Source organism: Stomoxys calcitrans, chromosome 3 (assembly GCF_963082655.1).
Source record: "Stomoxys calcitrans chromosome 3, idStoCalc2.1, whole genome shotgun sequence".
Classification (NCBI taxonomy): domain Eukaryota; kingdom Metazoa; phylum Arthropoda; class Insecta; order Diptera; family Muscidae; genus Stomoxys; species Stomoxys calcitrans.
In genome coordinates this window covers 103,435,609-103,457,170 of record NC_081554.1, presented here as the reverse complement: position 1 = coordinate 103,457,170, position 21,562 = coordinate 103,435,609, and the positions used below count along the sequence as shown (strand labels likewise).

At 35.5% G+C, this 21,562-nt stretch overlaps 3 protein-coding genes across 8 annotated transcripts in view; 1 reads left to right on the top strand and 2 right to left on the bottom strand.

Annotated features, from left to right (window-relative positions):
- The first annotated feature begins 4,125 nt into the window (after positions 1-4,125).
- Positions 4,126-14,708, top strand: LOC131996078 (uncharacterized). The gene is made up of 2 exons (XM_059365526.1): positions 4,126-6,348; positions 14,691-14,708. Exons 1-2 carry the CDS (start codon positions 4,126-4,128, stop codon positions 14,706-14,708), a joined length of 2,241 nt encoding a protein of 746 aa, XP_059221509.1.
- LOC106091660 (pseudouridylate synthase RPUSD2) overlaps positions 14,655-21,562 on the bottom strand; it is a 431,111-nt gene continuing 424,203 nt past the window's right edge. For all 6 annotated transcript variants that reach the window (XM_059365906.1, XM_059365903.1, XM_059365901.1 and 3 more), the window contains one exon: positions 14,655-14,828. In XM_059365906.1, coding sequence (XP_059221889.1) covers positions 14,760-14,828 — 69 coding nt within the window. In that variant the 3' untranslated portion in view covers positions 14,655-14,759. The remainder of the gene's footprint in view (positions 14,829-21,562) is intronic.
- On the bottom strand, positions 18,191-19,319 carry LOC131996327 (putative nuclease HARBI1). Its single transcript, XM_059365911.1, has 3 exons — positions 18,889-19,319; positions 18,544-18,825; positions 18,191-18,485 (listed from the first exon to the last, which is right to left on the bottom strand). The coding sequence occupies exons 1-3, from the start codon at positions 19,156-19,158 to the stop codon at positions 18,210-18,212; spliced, it is 828 nt and encodes a 275-aa protein (XP_059221894.1). The 5' UTR covers positions 19,159-19,319; the 3' UTR covers positions 18,191-18,209.

The window sequence follows — 21,562 nt, the reverse complement described above, 5'->3', positions numbered from 1 at the left end:
TGAGAGCGATGCGTCTTCTATTATTCCAACCTCTTAAAGAGCGTGTTGGTTTGCCGGGGAAGGCCGATGGCCTAGGCAAATTATAGGCATGCGAAGAAAGAATTGGTTTGTCCATGTCCTTAAGACTCGAACCAGGTGCTAGTGGAGCATGGAGCAGCCGCTCCACCAGTCGAAGTTTCAGTAGCAGACAACGTGCTACGGCCTAGTACCACCATCGCAGATGTTGGGTCTATGGAGGCCATTCTAAGCTTACTCCCGGGCTCTTCATCTGCCGAAACAGACGCAGATCATTAACCGCCTAATGGATGAACCACTATCGTAGCTATTCTTGAGTAACTTCACATTTTCTTCCAAAAATAATGACCGAGTTACAAAAAATTCTTGCAGAGTGAAATAACAAAACGTCCGCTCCACTCAACGGTTCAAACAAGAATCTTGTGGGTTAACCAAGTTTATTGAAGACAGTCCTCTGGCCTTCTCCGCCAAATCGTCTGCCCTTTCATTCCCCCTTACTTCGTTAGGGCCAGGCACACAAACGATACGGATTTTACCGTTATTCTTCTTCTTACACTGCAAGACTGTTCATGATCTTACCGTCTTGATTGTTATTGCCCTTGTGACAATTTTACTTACGGTAAAGATGTTCACATTCGACATCCTCGAGTTAGCACCACACCACTTGACGCATTCTATGATCGCCCGCTTCTCCGTTTGCAGGACCGTATTATGTTCAGGCAGTCTACAACCGATCTCAGTCCCTGGGTTCTTAATGTTGACCCCCAGGCCCACTCTGTCCTCTAGCTTTGATCCTTCCGAGGGTTCCGTATTTATGGACCCACCTGACAGGCATTTGTTTGAGCTTTGGTGGGCACAGTGTACCTTAAGTACCAATTTTCAGTCAAATTGCATAAAAGTTTAGGCTTCTAGGAGCTTAAGAAGTTAAAAATGTAGATTGATTTGGGAACGTTATACAAATCTAATCCATTCGCACCGATATGTGCATAACTATAAAGTATGATTTATGTTACACGATACATCTGTCATGTCGATAGGTTGCACATGAAGCCCAAAAATACATTGATTGACGTGCAATCGTCGAATATGGCGAATCAAATTAGACAAATTGGTAACATCCGGAAGAAATTGAGAAAATATGAAAGCAACATGTATTGTAATATGTGATTTGTGCTATTTTGCTATTGTTAGAGTTGCACACATAGTGTGATACGAATGAAACTAACACATGAAAATCATTTTTCAAAATAGCACTGTTTAATTATTTCGATTTAAGCGGTGCTCTATTCCAAAAACAAAAAAAAAACAAACGAAATCTGATGTTTTTGTTGTAAGTAGAATGAAATCAACACCAAACAACAATTTGTAGCCATAAAAAAATCAGCTTTTTCTCACATTTTTAGGTTATGTCATACAAAAATAACACACTAGTGTAATAGCAAAAATGATGAAACATATGTAAATTGCCAATTTTGACAAACATAATGAAAAACCAATGATACATAAAAAGTGTCATGTCATAAGACAAGAACATATAGTCTGACAACACCTTTAGCGAAGAAACATTTTGGAATTTTAGAAAAAATAAAAAAATTGTGGAAAATATACCACATTCAAGAGTGAAACATTTTAAAACTATACTTCACTTTTTAAAATTAATTGAAATAAAGTGTATCCCAAAAGGATAATTTGTCCACTATTTATCTCAACATGATCTGTGCGTAATCGAAATGTCCAATTTTCTGCAAGAACTGCCGATAACATAAGAGAAGACAAAGGACTTCGTTGGTGTTGTGCAAAGTGTAAAGTATTCGATGTTGAGTTTTATGCATCTTTTAAGAAAACTCGTAGTGAATTCGAAACAATTAATAATGAACTCATTGCCTTAATGGACAAGTTTGCAAGATACAAAATGGTTTTTGAAAATGCATCATGCCTGGAGAATTTTCTGCAATCACCCATCGATTCAATGCGTAAAAGAAGAAAACCATTGAATCCTAATATAAACGCAGTTCCGTCTAACATTGAATTTCCAATGGATCAGCAACCATCAATCAGTTTAGTCGCGGATTACACGAGATTTAATATTCTACCGCCTACTGGCCCATTGACGCCATTGAAAATAGTTGATTCATCGAGTGCTCCTAGTGCCTCTGCATTACCGTCTGGCACAACAACATTTTACAGTCCACAAGCTACACCCAAACTACCAGCTACGACTCCTAAACCACTAAGAGTTGCCCCGAATAAGAGAGCGATTTTAGCAGCCAAATTCGCTGCTGAAACTTCCACCGATGACATGTTATTTTATATAAAATCAAAGATTGGCATTGATGTCGAAATTAGTGTTTATAAACTTAAGTACCATGAATGGCGCAGCAAAGCTTTTTTCCGAATAATCATTATTCCAGAAGACATTTTTGAAGTCACTTGGCCCTCTAAGGCATTTACCCGAGGGTATATCTTCACGGATACGCCTCGATCTGATGTTGTTTACGTCTAACTAATTCTAACTCTGAAATTATTCCAAAAAACTGAATTTTTCATTTTCTGCTGAACACATATCTCTCGTTTATCGGTTAAGAGGGTTAAATACAAAACTTTGGCCTTCTATTCAAATAGCTTTAATTCCGATTATCATATTATCGCTTTTACTGAAACTTGGCTTCAGAATAAGGTATTGCAAATTTTGCCCATGAATATTCCACTAAGGAACAGGGGCAAACTTCTTACATATCAATGAGTGCAGTCCGATTCAAGTTTTAAGCTCAATGATAAGGGGCCTTCTCTTTATAGCCGAGTCCGAACGGCGTGCCGCAGTGCGACACCTCTTTGGAGAGAAGTTTTACATTGCATAGTACCTCACAAATGTTGCCAGCATTAGGATGGGAAAACCACCGCTGAACATTTTTCTGATGGTCTCGCCAGGATTCGAACCCAGGCGTTCAGCCTCATTGGCGGACATGCTAACCTCTGCGCTACGGTGGCCTAAGGCATAGCATTCTGAAATATTACATTCCAAATATCAAATATATGGGTGTGATCGGAACGATAAAATGAAAAAATCTGGAGGTGGCGGTTCTAAAGAAAAAAATGGTGGAATCTTCCTTGGATATTAAATTTGTAGCGGTAAAGATATTTTTGAAAAAAGTTTCAATATTTATTTCATGTGCTTACGTCCCACACTCTTCATGTGAGGATATTTATATAAAACGCGTATCTGCAATCCAATCAGCATTTCAGTCATCTTAACCAAGAGACACATTGATCGCCCTTGGTGATTTTAGTCTTCCTCAAAGTAACTGAATTTATTCATCCGAGTAACGAAAATCTATTTCAAATTTTTGACACTCTTTGCAACAATCTAAACATTGCTACTCCAACCATCAGAGCAATTTATCGAGTCTGCAATGTTAATAAAAATAGAGACACTCCAGAAACAATCATGGTGAATCTAACATCACCCTCTGATAAAAACTTTATTTTAAAAAATATATCGCAGTTCAAAAAAAGTCATAAAACTGCATTGCAACTACAACATGTGGGATATGATTCCGATAAACATATCTATGTAAACGAAAATCTTACCAGTTATAACTACAAAATACTTCAAAATGCACTTAAACTAAAACGGCAAAAATGCATCGAGTCAACATTTAGTCTCCGTGGCCTCGTATATGTCAAAAGAACAAAAGATGAGCCACCTATCATGGTTGATAGTACCAGCAAATTAATCAATCTTTTTCGCGGCGGTCCTGAACCAATCAACATGCCAGCAGAATATTCCAGCAATAATAATGATCAAAATTAAAATATTTCATGACTCAATATATAAATTATTCGAACTTTTTATTATTATTTACATAAATTGTTACTCACTGATTTCCTGCATAGAAAAAATAAATGTTACACCACTTACTTTAAGTAAATTTCACATTGTAGTCCTAAGTAACTATACAAACCTTTGTAGCATTACTTATTTTTCTTATAATATTAGATAGAGCAAAACAATGTTCCAAAGACAACTTAAAATGCATGATACGAATACTATCAAAACAAAAAACAGGCCTAAAACTGGTGCACATAAATGCCCAAAGTCTTAATAACAAAATGGATGAGTTTCGCGATACATTTATTAACTCCGACATCGACGCCATTTGTATATCTGAAACGTGGTTTCATCCTGAAATCGATAGCAGCATTTTTCATGTTACGGGATACAAACTGTTTAGAGCGGATCGTCATACTCATGGCGGCGGGGTAGCTATATATATCAAACATGGTATAAGCTGCTCTCTCAAATGTATGTCAAACCGCTCTTCCCGCATTGAATACTTATTTCTGGAACTTTTATCTGATGACAAGAAAAGATTACTGCTGGGTTGCGTCTACAGACCAAATTCATCAATAGATTTTGAAGAATTAATAGAAACTATTGATATAATTTCCATCGAGTACGACAATATAATCGTAGCTGGTGATTTTAATAGCAACTTGCTTGTTGAGCGCTGTCTTGCCGACTCAATGCAAACCCTAGGGCTACTTCCTGTGAATGATTCCGCACCAACTCACTTCACAAGAAGTAACGCGAGTCTGCTAGATATGTTCTTTGTCAGCCATTTGTCCAAAATATCTCTCTACAATCAGCTAGATGCCCCCGCATTCTCCAAGCATGATTTGCTTTTCGTCACATACCACTTCGAAATTAATCCCACTGTTTGTACATCGACATATCGCGACTTCAAAAACATTGACTGGCCACTTCTGCATCAAAGTTTAGATGAAGTACCTTGGGAAGAGATTTTCTATATGGAAGGTGTTGACGAACAAGTTTCCTTCCTAAATCATAACCTTTGCTCAATTTACGACACATGCGTTCCTGTCAAAGTCATTTATACTAACAGAAAACAACAGCCATGGTTTACTCCTGAAATCAAGCACTTGATCAGCGTTCGAAATTTGGCATATAAAAGATGGAAACGTTATAGACTGCCTACACTGTATGACACGTTTAAATCCGCTAGAAGAGATGTGCTCAAAAAGACTAACGAGTCCAAAAAGCAGTACTATAAAAGGAAATTCGAAAATGCAATTGATAGTAAGCGAAAATGGAAAGAAATAAGGAACATCGGAATTGGATCGAAATCCAATACCAACACTGATTGTCTTTCTATCTCTGACCTAGATGAGATAAATGAAAACTTTTTGAAAATAAATACTGTGGACCCTGGCACAAACACTTATTCTAATATTTCTACAGCACAGATTGAAGACACATTCTCGTTTAGATGTGTTAGTCCCGAAGAAGTCTTACAAAGTTTTGCAACCATAAAGTCTGACGCAATGGGATTTGATGGCATACATCCTAGATTTGCCAAATTGGTACTGCCGAAAATACTTCCATTTATTACACACATTTATAACAACATTCTTACAAAGTCAACGTTCCCAACAGACTGGAAATTGGCAAAAACTATACCGATACCCAAACAGAATTCAGAGTTCCGTCCGATTGCTATCCTGCCGTTTTTCTCTAAAGCTTTGGAACGTATTATAAATACTCAAATAGATGCCTTCCTGAGTTTCAGAGGTCTTTTGAATGATAGACAATCTGGTTTTCGAACAAAAAGAAACTGCTCTACTGTATTAATTGACGTTGTGGAAGAATTGAGACAAAATATGGATAATAATATGGTATCATTTCTGGTTTTACTGGACCACAGTAAAGCCTTTGACACAGTGAACCATGATATTCTTATCTCGAAGCTTGACAGACTTTTCTTTTTCTCCAAACCGGCCTGTAAACTGATTTCATCATACATTACCGGACGCCGTCAATCCGTCAATGTCGGTGATACAACATCTGCGGCACTTGATGTACCTAGAGGTGTTCCGCAGGGCTCTATCCTTGGTCCCTTACTTTTTTCTGTATACATAAATGATCTACCTGATATTCCAATGCATTGTAATGTGCAAATGTACGCTGACGATGTTCAGCTTTTCTCCAGCGCTAAACCAAATTGCGTACAATCATGTATAAATAATATTAATTGCGATCTGAATGAAATCCAGAACTGGGCGAGTAAAAATAGTCTCTGTCTAAATCCGTCAAAAACTAAACTGATGAAAATTTTAAAACGATCAACCACCCAGATTCCTCCTGTAAGAGCTACTTTGAACAACTCGGTAATAGAAACTGTTGATACATCCTGCAACCTTGGTGTAATATTCAATTCCAAACTGACTTGGACTAATCATATAAACAAAGCTGTTGGTAAAGTTCAAGGAATGCTGCGAAGTTTGTGGTCTGTGCGGACTTCTACACCTTTTCAAGTACGTATGCTTTTAGCGAAATCTTACCTTATACCTACTCTACTTTATGGATGTGAAATTTTCGCAAATTGTGATTCGAGAGACTTCAACAAACTAAAAGTAAGCTACAATAACATTGCTCGCTACATATTTAATAAGAAAAGGAGAGACCGAATTTCTCAATTCGCCCACAAAATATTCGACATTAGTTTCGAAAACCTCCTCAAAGCGAAATGCGTTATTTTACTGCAAAAAATAATCTATCTTAAGCAGCCAAAATATCTTTATGATCATCTCCATTTTGCTCGATCTGGCAGAGGACTAAAAATCATTCTACCACGCTTCCGAACCTCAAACTCTGAAAAACAATTTTTAATCAACAGTATTCGTCTTTGGAACAATTTGCCATCCAACATCCAAACCATAAGTAATGCTACTCTTTTCAAGAAAACAATCTTCAAACACTATATTTAAAGTATAATTCCTAAAAAAAAAATTCTCTTATGATAAATTTTATAATATAATTACTTTTTTATTTATATTTTTCTTAACACATATTCGATGTAATCCATTCCTTAAACCGGCATCGTCACTTATAAGATTTTTATCTTGTGATGTCTGGTATCAATAAACAAACAAACAAACAAACATGATTTAATACCCGTGATACCAAATGGCATTTCTAATGAATGCATCGAAATTTTGGTCTTTTTCAAATTAATTACACAAACAATTTATTTTCTGAATTATTCGATCTTGTTGTCGTTAATCAACCATGTGAGTTATGTTTATGTTCTAATGATCCGATTGTAAGTCCTGAGGGTAGATATCATCCGACGCTCAAATTACTTATATTCTATCCCACTGTTAAAGTTAAGAGAGATGTAGCAATTGAAAAAGTGTACTGTTTTGCTAAACCTAATTACATCAAACTGAACTCACTACTCTCATCTGTTCATTGGAATGAAATGTTCCACACTAAAGATATCAATGAAATGATTTCAACTTTTTATACTGTGGTACTTGACTTTATTTCTCTTTATTTTAAAGCATTGCGCTCTCGAACTTTCGTATCCCCTTTGTACACTTTTCAACAGTTCATTACAGCATGAATATCTGCCGGAAGTGTGGAAGCAATCTTATATAAGACCGTTATTTAAAGTTGGAAAACGCAATAAGGTTTCTAATTACAGGGGCATTTCAATTTTGAATGCTATTCCGAAGCTATTAGAGAAAATTCTGATTGACACTATTTCTCATCAAGTCTCTTCTATATTGTCTCCCTACCAACATGGGTTCCGGAAATCGAAATCGACGATAACAAATACTTTAGAATTTACTTGTTAGGTCAACGATGGCTTTAGGGAACGCTACCAAACGGATACTATATACACCGATTTTATTAAAGCATTTGATAAAGTCAACCACAATTTTCTGTTAAGAAAAATATACTTTATTGGTTTCAGCTCATCTTTCCTAAAGTGGATCAGATCATATCTGACTGGACGTACTCAAAGAGTTAAATTTGGTACTGCAGTTTCCAAATCAATTGTTGTCTCTTCAGGTGTTCCACAGGGTAGGGCCCTGTGCTGTTTTGTTTGTTAATAAACGATCTCCCAATTACTTTAATTCACTCGAAAATTTTGATGTATGCAGATGATGTAAAGATCTTAAGATCAACGAGAGAATCTGATGAACAGATTTATTTTCAGTATGACCTAGAATGGTGAACCAGAATGGTGCAACCAGAACTTTATGGAACTTAATATTTCCAAATGCAAACACATATCATTTCCAAGAATAACCTCTCTTAAAACCAGCTACTCTTTGGGTTCCAATCAACTTGAAGTAGTCCTTGGATTTCTTCTGGACCTACACTTAAACTTCCGTCAACACATCTCAATGGTTGTAAACAAAGCACGTGGTGCTGTTGGCTTCATGAAACGCTGGAGTAAAGAACTTAAGGATATCTCTGTGACGACAAATTTATTTAAGTCGCTAGTCAGAAGTAATCTCGTGGTATCGGATCCGCACCACAATATTCATTCTGATTTGATAGAATCGGTTCAAAATCAGTTTCTATTATTTTGTCTCCGGTGAAATGGGTGGGACAGAAGAGGAAGAAATCTTATAAAGCTGCCTACATTAAAAAGTCTTAGAAACAAGCTAAACATTGCGTTTTTGACTAAATTAATTCATGGTCAAATAGATTCCTGCTTTCTTTTGAGTCGAATTTTCTTTAACGTTCCTATCAGATATTTCGATCTTTTGAAAATTCCTTATTATAAAACCAACTATGCTAATAATGATCCTTTTCGGCAGCTATGTTATCAATTTATTCAACTGAAAGATATAATAGACCTATCTGAGATTCGAGAAAGTTTAAAAAAGGAAAATTATATTATTTTTAAATTCTTAGGTTAATACATTAGTAAATATATTGCTATTAGTCTGTAAGGGTATTTGTTATCTTTAGATTCAAATTAATATATATATATACCCTTTTGCGATAGTTTTTTTCCATAAAAATTCATTAAGGCATTAACATATGTCTTAAAACCCTTAATTATAAGAAAGAAGATTTTTTAAGTTTTATGACGACTTTGTCATGATTTTTCAAACTTTTGCTTGACGCCATTGAATAACAGCTAAATTACATTCTTTCGGGTTTCTTTTATTTTCCTCCAATGACGAATAACAGGTAAAAACATCATTTGGTGTTTTTTAATTCTGCTCAAATGGCTTCGATCGCAAAACAAACAAAATTGGTATTTGCAGGCCTTTCATAGGAAAGCATGTCCTCTTATGGTGCCGAATGCATGGATTTCAACCAGGAAAAAATGTCGGCGGTGGTTACGTTCTCATTAACACTGGCAACATTTGTGACATCAGTCATGTTAAACTTCTGTACATTTTGGTTACGCTCAGCGGCACACTATTCAGACTCAGCTACAAACACGAGGTCGCTTAACATTGAGCATAGAACTTGAATCGAACAGAGAGAAATCTCTTGTTCTCCAATGAGATGTTTATACGAAAATTTGCAATTTACAAAAACTTGTACGGTTGATGCTCAAAAATGTTCCATTCATTCATATCAATGAGTTCTGTCCATTACAAGTTTGAACTCCGAACGCCTTGACGCCGCAGATTGACAGCACTCAAGTAGAGAAGTTTTCACGCCTGATTACATAAGGTTAGGTGCCGCCAGCAGTAAGAGGGGATTTGAACATAGACATTAAACGTGAAAGACGGACATTCTTACCTCTGAGCTACGGTAGCCACAATATTTAAAAAGTAATATTTGATAAATTAAGGAAATAAAAAATAACTTCGCATAAATAATTCACTAAAAATACATAACCGTTTGCCATTCTTCGGCTGTACGTTACGAACAAAAAATGAATGAAGTACCTATTATGGTCAAAAGCAACAAAAAATAGTTTTGGTTCAAAAATAGGCGAATGAAGTTGAAATTGTTAATAATATTATATTAATTGAAAGTAAATTCGACGACGATAGTGCTAAAGGGTGATTTTTAAGCTATTCTCTTTTTTGCCAACACTGGTTTAAACAGCTCACACACGTTTCGTGTTTTGTTTCACTGTCAAACATCTTCAGTTTGATCTATAACTTAACCATGAATCGTCTTACAAAGGGACAACGCTTCAAATTATTGAATATTATTATCAAAATGCGTGCTCTGTTCTGAAAGTTTATCGCGCGCTTCTTCCACTGAGCGACGGACCTAATTTTTGGCTCAATGGGCCAATTGTCGATTTTGGAGTGAAGATAAGCCAGAAGTGTTGCAAGAGCTACCAATGCATTCAGAAAAAGCTACAGTTTGGTGCGGTTTATGGGCTGGTGGCGTCCAATGTACTTCTTCAAAGACGCGAATCGTAACGTAACTGAGAATGGAGAAGGCTACCGTGAAATGATATTCAACTTTTTTACCCAAAATGCAAGAGTTTGACTTGCATGACATGTGGTTTCAACAAGACGGTGCCACATGCCACAAAGCACGCGTTACAATGAACTTATTAAGTGGTGAAACCGGAGAATATTTTATTTCGCGATCGGGACCGCTCAATTGGCCGCCTAGATAGTGCGATTTAATGCCTTTAGATTATTTTTTGTGAGACTATGTTAAAGCTCATACAGACATGCCCTCTCAATTGAAGCATTGGAAGACAACATTTGAGCATTTTTTCGTGGGATACCAGTCGAAATGTTGGAAAGAGTATGCCAAAATTGGACTAAGCGGATGGACCATTTGAGGCGCAGTCACAATCAACATTTGCATAAAATAATCTTCAAATATTAAATTATATGGACCGTACTGTCGATTCAAATAAATATTTTATGAATTTTTCTGAATTTTATGTGTTTTTTGAAAAATCATCCTTCATTAGTTTTTCTAAAAAAAAATATTTTAGCAGTTTCTCAAAAATTGTTAAGATTTTGTATTAATCATTCGTTAATTTATTTAATGCAAAAATATTAAATAGTAAAAAACATGATAAAAACAAGTAAAAGCGTGCTAAGTTCGGCCGGGCCGAATCTTATATACCCTCCACCATGGATCGCATTTGTCGAGTTCTTTTCCTGGCATCTCTTCTTAGGCAAAAAAGGATATAAGAAAAGAGTTGCTCTGCTATTAAAACGATATCAAGATATGGTCCGGTTCGGACCACAATTAAATTATATGTTGGAGACCTGGGTAAAATTTTAGCTAATTCGTATAAGAATTGCGCCCATTGGGGCTTACGAAGTAAAATAGAGAGAACGATTTATATGGAATCTGTATCGGGCTATAGACCGATTCAGACCATAATAAAAACGTTTGTTGATGGTCATGAGAGTATCCATCGTACAAAATTTCAGGCATATCGGATAATAATTGCGACCTCTAGGGGTCAAGAAGTCAAGATCCCAGATCGGTTTATGTGGCAGCTATATCAGGTTATGAACCGATTTGAACCTTATTTGACACAGTTGTTGAAAGTAAAAATAAAATACGTCATGCAAAATTTCAGCCAAATCGGATAGGAATTGCGCCCTCTAGAAGCTCAAGAAGTCAAATCCCCAGATCTGTTTATATGACAGCTATATCAGGTTATGAACCGATTTGAACCATACTTGGCACAGTTGTTGGATATCATAACGAAATACTTCGTGCAAAAATTCATTCAAATCGGATAAGAATTGTGCCCTCTAGAGGGTCAAGAAGTCAAGACCCAAGATCGGTTTATATGGTAGCTATATCAGGTTATGGACCGATTTGAACCATACTTGGCACAGTTGTTGGGTATCATAACAAAACACGTCGTGCGAAATTCCATTCCAATCGGATAAGAATTGCGCCCTCTAGAGGGTCAAGAAGTCAAGACCCAAGATCGGTTTATATGCTAGCTATATCATGTTATGGACCGATTTGAACCATACTTGGCGCTGTTGTTGGATATCATAGCAAAACACTTCATGCAAACTTTCATTCCAATCGGATAAGAATTGCGCACTCTACAGGCTCAAGAAGTCAAGACCCAAGATCGGTTTATATGGCAGCTATATCAGGTTATGGACCGATTTGAATTATACTTGGCACACTTGTTGAATATCATAACAAAACACGTCGTGCAAAATTTCATTCTGATCGGATAAGAATTGCGCACGCTAGAGGCTCAAGAAGTCAAGACCCAAGATCGGTTTATATGGCAGCTATATCAGGTTATGAACCGATTTCAACCATACTTGGCACAGTTGTTGGATATCATAGCAAAACACGTCATGCAAAATTTCATTCCAATCGGATAAGAATTGCGCACTCTACAGGCTCAAGAAGTCAAGACCCAAGATCGGTTTATATGGCAGCTATATCAAAACATGGACCGATATGGCCCATTTACAATACCAACCGACCTACACTAATAAGAAGTATTTGTGCAAAATTTCAAGCGGCTAGCTTTACTCCTTCGGAAGTTAGCGTGCTTTCGACAGACAGACGGACGGACGGACATGGCTAGATCGACATAAAATGTCGCGACGATGAAGAATATAAATACTTTATGGGGTCTCAGACGAATATTTCGAGTAGTTACAAACAGAATGACGAAATTAGTATACCCCCCTATCGTATGGTGGAGGGTATAAAAAGTATACATATATATATATATATATGTATATATATATATATATATATATATATATATATATATATATATATATATATATATATATATATATATATATATATATATATATATATATATATATATATATATATATATATATATATATATATATATATATATATATATATATATATATATATATATATATATATATATATATATATATATATATATATATGTATATATATATATATATATACATATATATATATATATATATATATATATATATATATATATATATATATATATATATATATATATATACATACATATATACATATATATATGTATAAAGGGTGATTTTTTTGAGGTTAGGATTTTCATGCATTAGTATTTGACAGATCACGTGGGATTTCAGACATGGTGTCAAAGAGAAAGATGCTCCGTATGCTTTGACATTTCATCATGAATAGACTTACTAACGAGCAACGCTTGCAAATCATTGAATTTTATTACCAAAATCAGTGTTCGGTTCGAAATGTGTTCAAATTTTGACAAATTTTGTTCAGCGATGAGGCTCATTTCTGGTTGACTGGCTACGTAAATAAGCTAAATTGCCGCATTTGGAGTGAAGAGCAACCAGAAGCCGTTCAAGAACTGCCCATGCATCCCGAAAAATGCACTGTTTGGTGTGGTTTGTACGCTGGTGGAATCGTTGGACCGTATTTTTTCAAAGATGCTGTTGGACGCAACGTTACGGTGAATGAACACATTTCGAACCGAACACTGATTTTGGTAATAAAATTCAATGATTTGCAAGCGTTGCTCGTTAGTAAGTCTATTCATGATGAAATGTCAAAGCATACTGAGCATCTTTCTCTTTGACACCATGTCTGAAATCCCACGTGATCTGTCAAATACTAATGCATGAAAATCCTAACCTCAAAAAAATCACCCTTTACTTCCGAATTAAGATAAAAAAAGTACAATTAAAAAGTCAAACCGGCGGAGTAATCCGAGCAACGCTTGCAAATCATAGAATTTTATTACCAAAATCAGTGTTCGGTTCGGATCTGTCAAATACTAATGCATGAAAATCCTAACCTCAAAAAAATCACCCTATATATATATATATATATATATATATATATATATATATATATATATATATATATATATATATATATATATATATATATATATATTTATATATAAATTTATTCATTCTAAATCTGTGATGTATTTTATAGCTATTGATTCTTAGTTTTAAGTCTTTACTATATACAATTGTTGGAGAAATTACCCATACTTTAATTATAAGAATTTTGTATTGTTATTGTGCGGGTGTAAATAAATAAATTAAAGAATAAATAAATAAATTCCAAAATACAATTTAATATCGTTAATTCAAGTCTGCCTATATTTGGGTTTCTAATGCAAAAAAATCTTGATTTTAGTATTCATTTCTTTGTGTTAAGTATTTATGCATATTTTAATTTTAAAATGCCGTGCACTTGGTTTATATCCACACTATGTCTTTTGTGGTTGGACGCTATCCTTACATATAAGCGGCATATCGATGGCTCGAAATTATCATTAAGTCAAGAACAAAATCAGTAAGATTCTGTAAACTTTTTTTTGAGTGCATATAAACCTATCTTCCGGTTTGACGCCTGGAAGCTGCAATTGCTGTCCGATTTGACTGAAATTTTTGCATATAGTGTTTTGTTATGACTACCATCCATGTTATGTATTGCCCAAACCGATCTTAAAACATAAAAGCCGATTAGCCTTCTACGGCCCTAGAAGCTTTAATTATTGCCTGGTTGGCAGAAATTTAGCACGAAAAGTTCAACTAAGCCCTTCGATTGAGTTCATTTCGCGTAAAGATTTAGCGGAATTCGTTGAATTGGGTTCCCAAGACTCGTCTCGGTCGACCTTTGTAAGCTTTTACTTGTTATTTTTAGGTTACTTTAAGAATCCAAACAAAATTTCGCTTGAATCGCCATCTCCGTCCATCTCCGCCATCTGGCGTCCGTTCTACAAAATCTGTTCAAATTTATAGAAAAACGGTGCAGACATTTTTGAGTCCACAGGCAATCTCCATATAAACAAACTACTAAACAATAAAATACAAATTAATTTTTATATATAAGAAGACAAGACAAGAAAACCACACACACTCTATGCAAATCCTATAATTGTTTTCAAAGTTTATTCTATTGATAGTTACATCAATTGACATAATATTTGCTGTTTAACATTGAATAAATACAGCTAAATCTGTTTAATTTTATCTTAGTTTTTCTCCTTCCAATCTGGTAGTCCCCAGCTGGGCAGTTTTGTTTCGTATTCCCACCCAGGACCCTGTAAGTAGAAGAAAGGAAGCATATATCAAAAACAGTTCAAACAATTATTTAGCATATAAAATATAATTTTAATAACATTTATAAACTTATAATGGAATATAATGTAATAAAATTTTGATAGAATGAGTGGCCTGACAGATGGGAGATTGGAGGATAACACTATTATGTTAATGGTTAGCCCTCTCCTTAGGCTTGCCAGATTTCTGTGGCAAACCTGACACCCGACTATGGGGTAAAAATATCGCAAAATCCCGACTTTTGAATCGCACCCAGTAATCGAATGAAATGGTACTCATAATGCTGCGCATTTTCCTTGGTGCAATCAAATATATGTTCTTGTACAAATTAAGTCGTCCGATTCGTCTGCCCAAGTGCAGTTTGTTTGTAATAAGAACATATGACAGAATAGTACTCGTTTCAACCAGAACTTCCAAGAAGCTTACAGACCTCAGTGACCACATGAATTATGGCGACTACTGGTGTCTTCGAGCTTTTTGTGAAACATTACCCAAAGATCTGCCAAGTGAAAAAATAATGTTTGTATTTCTTCAAAATGACCTCAAACTGACCTCTTTTATGATTTTTCGAACATATTCCAGCTCGAAATCATTTAAGTCTAATGCTTTCTATTCAGTAAAATAGCATAGCAAAGAACTTACAAAGTGTTCGTATCCTTATATAAACGATTTTTAATATTAAGGAAGTGATTTTTCCCTAAATGACAATTAAATGCTCCTAATGTTTACGATTTTATTCTCGGCTTAAAAAATTAGGTCATAAACACAAAGATTTCTTAACCTTAAAAATAGAATGTTTAATCTTTAAAATCTCGTCTTTGACATAAGGATACATATCTTTGAGCTAAATTTGAGGTGAGTTATATTGCATTATATCAACTTTAAGATAAAGGAATTACAATTTTTGTTTGTTTCTCTTTCGAGACGAGCTGAATGATCGAAGATGCAAATGGAAAAGGAAAGCCAAAGTTAGCGACACACACCAACCACTATGGGACGCGTTTGTCTTTGGTTAGAAGACTTTTCAACCATATTAGGTGTGATGGATTCAAGAGCCGTGCGTTGGTATGTTGTATTTAAATCGTACGATTTAAAGACAAACGCGTCCCATAGTGGTTGGTGTGTATCGCTAACTTTGGCTTTCCTTTTCCATTTGCATCTTCGATCATTCAGCTCGTCTCGAAGGAGAAACAAACAAAAATTGTAAAATTTAATGATCTCGCCCTAAGAGACAAAAAAACTTAAAAATAAAGGTATTACCTTTAAATTGGAGGAGACCACTCGAGGAGAATTATTAAATTTTCTTTGCAATGTGGTGACATTAAAAAATGGAAATAACGTGCATGACCTGACATGAAAACGGAGAATGTTGCTGTCTTATTTTTCTGATTTCATGCGAATGTGTATATTTAAATATGAGCTCAAAAATTAAATCGATGGATCGGTTTATACAGTAACAGCCTTATTCTCAAACAGTTCTTATTATGGGCTTAAAATCTATTTTAACTATTATACACTTTTTGCTTAATAAACTGATTTTAAAATTGTGTATTCACAAACACATAATAACAGTCAAATAACTATGAAACATTTTTAGAATTTTTTGAAGTTTTATCTGGCAATTCCGGCTATTTGACAATGTCAAATTATTAATAACAAGTAAAAGCGTGCTAAGTTCGGCCGGGCCGAATCTTATATACCCTCCACCATGGATCGCATTTGTCGAGTTCTTTTCCTGGCATCTCTTCTTAGGCAAAAAAGGATATAAGAAAAGAGTTGCTCTGCTATTAAAACGATATCAAGATATGGTCCGGTTCGGACCACAATTAAGTTATATGTTGGAGACCTGTGTAAAATTTTAGCTAATTCGTATAAGAATTGCGCCCATTGGGGCTTACGAAGTAAAATAGAGAGAACGATTTATATGGAATCTGTATCGGGCTATAGACCGATTCAGACCATAATAAAAACGTTTGTTGATGGTCATGAGAGTATCCATCGTACAAAATTTCAGGCATATCGGATAATAATTGCGACCTCTAGGGGTCAAGAAGTCAAGATCCCAGATCGGTTTATATGGCAGCTATATCAGGTTATGAACCGATTTGAACCTTATTTGACACAGTTGTTGAAAGTAAAAATAAAATACGTCATGCAAAATTTCAGCCAAATCGGATAGGAATTGCGACCTCTAGAAGCTCAAGAAGTCAAATCCCCAGATCTGTTTATATGACAGCTATATCAGGTTATGAACCGATTTGAACCATACTTGGCACAGTTGTTGGATATCATAACGAAATACTTCGTGCAAAAATTCATTAAAATCGGATAAGAATTGTGCCCTCTAGAGGGTCAAGAAGTCAAGACCCAAGATCGGTTTATATGGTAGCTATATCAGGTTATGGCACAGTTGTTGGGTATCATAACAAAACACGTCGTGCGAAATTCCATTCCAATCGGATAAGAATTGCGCCCTCTAGAGGGTCAAGAAGTCAAGACCCAAGATCGGTTTATATGCTAGCTATATCATGTTATGGACCGATTTGAACCATACTTGGCGCTGTTGTTGGATATCATAGCAAAACACGTCATGCAAAATTTCATTCCAATCGGATAAGAATTGCGCACTCTACAGGCTCAAGAAGTCAAGACCCAAGATCGGTTTATATGGCAGCTATATCAGGTTATGGACCGATTTGAACCATACTTGGCACACTTGTTGGATATCATAACAAAACACGTCGTGCAAAATTTCATTCTGATCGGATAAGAATTGCGCACGCTAGAGGCTCAAGAAGTCAAGACCCAAGATCGGTTTATATGGCAGCTATATCAGGTTATGAACCGATTTCAACCATACTTGGCACAGTTGTTGGATATCATAGCAAAACACGTCATGCAAAATTTCATTCCAATCGGATAAGAATTGCGCACTCTACAGGCTCAAGAAGTCAAGACCCAAGATCGGTTTATATGGCAGCTATATCAAAACATGGACCGATATGGCCCATTTACAATACCAACCGACCTACACTAATAAGAAGTATTTGTGCAAAATTTCAAGCGGCTAGCTTTACTCCTTCGGAAGTTAGCGTGCTTTCGACAGACAGACGGACGGACGGACAGACGGACGGACATGGCTAGATCCACATAAAATGTCGCGACGATCAAGAATATATATACTTTATGGGGTCTCAGACGAATATTTCGAGTAGTTACAAACAGAATGACGAAATTAGTATACCCCCCATCTTATGGTGGAGGGTATAAAAATATACAATGTTGTGAAGCACAGCAAGTGCAACGATAACAGTCTTCGCATTTGATAGACTAACCGTCATTTCATCTAACAAACAACGAAATCACTGCTTCCACACCCCAAAACACCTCTCTACTGTATTCCTTGTTGCAATATGAGCAACATTGTAGCGTTCTTCCTTTTCGTTGTTAGTGCGGAGGAGAGGAGTAAATAGATAATGCGTCAACTGATATCCTGAATCTCCAAGTAAACGACCCCTGAATTCTTTTTTTTCAAATCGTTCCTTAATAGAAGATTCATTAAATATCCGACAATCATGAGTACTTCCTCTCCACCTAGCAACTATGTCGCGAATTTTCAATTGGGTATCACACACAACCTAAAAATGAAATTCTAATTTTTTATTATGCTCCTTCGATTAATAAATCACCTCACACCTGTACATTCAGTGAATAGAATCCTTTCCGGTTTATATAATATTGGGCAAGATCTCCACCAGTTTTTTTTATTTTAACATGAGTTCCATCAATTGCTCCAATAACGCCCGGAAAGTTTCTAATGGCCTTAAAATCTCTCATTATTACGGCTTGCTCTTCGAGAGATGTCGGCATGTTTATGTATTCCATACCATGACGAGCCAAAGCGCGAGAAACTCTATTGCATATTCTTGAAACCGTTGGTTGGGCTAATCCGTGCAAATCTCCCGCATCATCTTGAACCTAGAAACAGGATTTTGCCAATAAAAGGATTAAATTTAATCATTTAACAACAAGTAAACAAACCTCTCTGCAACCCCAACAACGCAAAGCAATCATAACTTGTAGTTCGGCCGGAGTCCCGTGCCCTCTTTTGCTTAATTCAATATCATTTTTTATTAGACCAATAATTTTTTTTGCCGTTGATTTCTTAAACCGATATTTGGCTTTAAAGTGATGGTCCGGAATAGAAAATGGATCAACTCTTTCTTTGTAAACTCGTGGACGTCTCCTTTTAAAAGTCTGCTCCAATTTCCCTATAAATTTCAAAAGAATGAGAAACAAGTAAAAACGCATTAAGTTCGGCCGTGCCGAACTTTGGATGTCGTGGCTCTAAGTACAACTCATTGCTTCAAATTTCATCGACATCGTACAAAAACTGCGGTCTTTATGGCCTGAAGACCCTAAATCGGTCTATATGGCAGCTATATCCAAATATCGTCAGATTTTGCCCATTCAAGAACTTAACCTGTGTATAGAAGAAATACGAGTCTGTGCAAAATTTCAGCTCAATATATCAATTTTTAAAGACTGTATCGTGTTCTCAACAGACAGACGGACGGACATGGCTATATCGTCTTAGATTTTTATGACGATCAAGAATATATATACTTTGTAAGGTCGGAAATGGATATTTCGATGTGTTGCAAACGGAATGACTAAATGAATGAATCCTATGGTGGTGGGTATAAAAATACACGGATTTTCATTCCTTTCGCTAGCCGCTCAAAATTTTGCTAAATATTCTTATAAGTTTAAGTAAGCTGCCATATAAAACAATCTCCTAGTTTGCCTTTTTGGGCCTTAGAAGGCGCATTTATTATCCGATTTGGCTGAAATTTTTCCCATAGTGTTTTGTTATGACTTTTAACTACTATGGGAAGTACGGTACATCCTCCGAAAAAGCTTCCATAAACCGTTTTCCCGGTTAGATTATTTGAGCATCTAGAGATGATCTTTTGATAATCTGTAACATGGTCAATAACGTTACATAGCGTATATACAAATCGGTCTCAGCATTTGAGGTGTCATTGACAAAACTTGTCAATTGCAATCCATGGTGGAAGGTCTATAAGATTCGGCCCGGCCGAACTTAACGCGCTTTAATTTGTTCTATACTTATGTACTTATTTCACCGATTACATTAAGTGCATCCATTTTTATAAGATTTTTCGCTATTCACAAATTTAATCAAACGTTTCACATTTACTTAAAGTAGTTTATGCTCGTGCAATTGAGAAATGTAATTTTAAAATGGTGTTAAACAAGGGTAAAACCAATAATAACTTTTTTAAATTTTAAATTGGTTTATTAAGGGTAAAATAGGCTATTATGTGTTTGTGAATACAAAAAACAACATTTTATCCTATTTTCGGTTTATAGAGCTCTTTTAAATGTTTGTGAATAAGGCTGTAAAAGTTTAGGCTTCTAGGAGCTTATGAAGTTGAAAATGCAGATCGATTTGGGAGCGTTATCCAAATATATCCGACCCGCACCGATTATAATAAGGTATGCTTTGTGTGACACGATACATCTGCCATGTCGCTAAGATGCCCATGATGCCCAAAAAACCTTGATTGACGTTCAAGCGTCGAATGTGGGGAATCAAATAGACAAATTTCATATGTAGGAGAACTTAGCAACGATACATTTCGAAATTATAGAAAAAATAAATCAATAGTTGAAAACATACCATATCAAAGAGTAATAAGTTTTAAATTTAAATAAAACGAAGGTTTTATTCCATGCCAAGTAAATTTATATTTTGCCATTTTTTCTTTCAAACGCCATAAAGTAACAGATAAAGGGATGTGCTATTTTGCAAAGTGATTTCCATATGCGAGTTTCGTTTGTATCACACGACATATGTATACAACTCAACATGTGCTTAATTTTACATGTCATAAGTCACCTACGTGCCATGTGATAGCTCCATAAGTTAAATTCCTTGGGGTTTCTTTTATTTCACTCCATGTTCAATATCAGTAAGTTTGGTTTCAATCGCATAATAAAATAAAATGGTATTTGCAGGCCTTTGGTAGAGACGTATGTCCGCTCATGACGCCAAAGCATGATTTTCAACCAAAACAAAAAAAAAATCAGTGATAAAAGAACTTCACGTTCTCTTCTTTTCTCTTTTATTGTTAGAGCCATTTTCGAAAAAAACGACCTGACCGCCTATTTCTCAATTACAGACTGGCAGATAGAACTTTAACACAATATAAAGAAGGGAATCCCAGAATTTTACATCAATCATGTGTGTGGTGCACAAATAATAGAGATAAACACGGTTAATAGAGGAAGCACTATTGAAGCACGGATGATAGAGGTAAACCACGGTTAATAGAGGTCCAAAGCCTAGAGCACAACATGACGGTTAACAGGGGTAACCAGTTAAAAGACGCTCGGATAATCGAGGTTCAACTTTATTTGCGTTACTGAAATATAATTCTCAAGAATAACATGTTGAATGAATGAACTACTTTAACTTTCAACAGTAACATATACTACATATAACTTGTCTATGCTTAGTTTAAAGCAATAAAAAGCGATACAAACAATTTCCTTTGGGGTAGAAGAATTCTAGGTAAATTAACACAAATGAAATTTAGTTACAGTTTAGTATCGATTATCCGTGAATAAATAGCTGGAACTTATACCGAAGATAAAATATTTGTATTTCAATAAATTAATCGCGATT

Coding starts and splice junctions, on each gene's coding strand:
- LOC131996078 (XM_059365526.1), top strand. CDS start 4,126: ATGGATGAGTTTCGCGATACATTTATTAACTCCGACATCGACGCCATT.
- LOC131996327 (XM_059365911.1), bottom strand. CDS start 19,158: ATGCGTTTTTACTTGTTTCTCATTCTTTTGAAATTTATAGGGAAATTG. Junction 18,826..18,888: donor GTTGTTGGGGTTGCAGAGAG/GTTTGTTTACTT, acceptor TCCTGTTTCTAG/GTTCAAGATGATGCGGGAGA. Junction 18,486..18,543: donor TCTATTCACTGAATGTACAG/GTGTGAGGTGAT, acceptor TTTCATTTTTAG/GTTGTGTGTGATACCCAATT.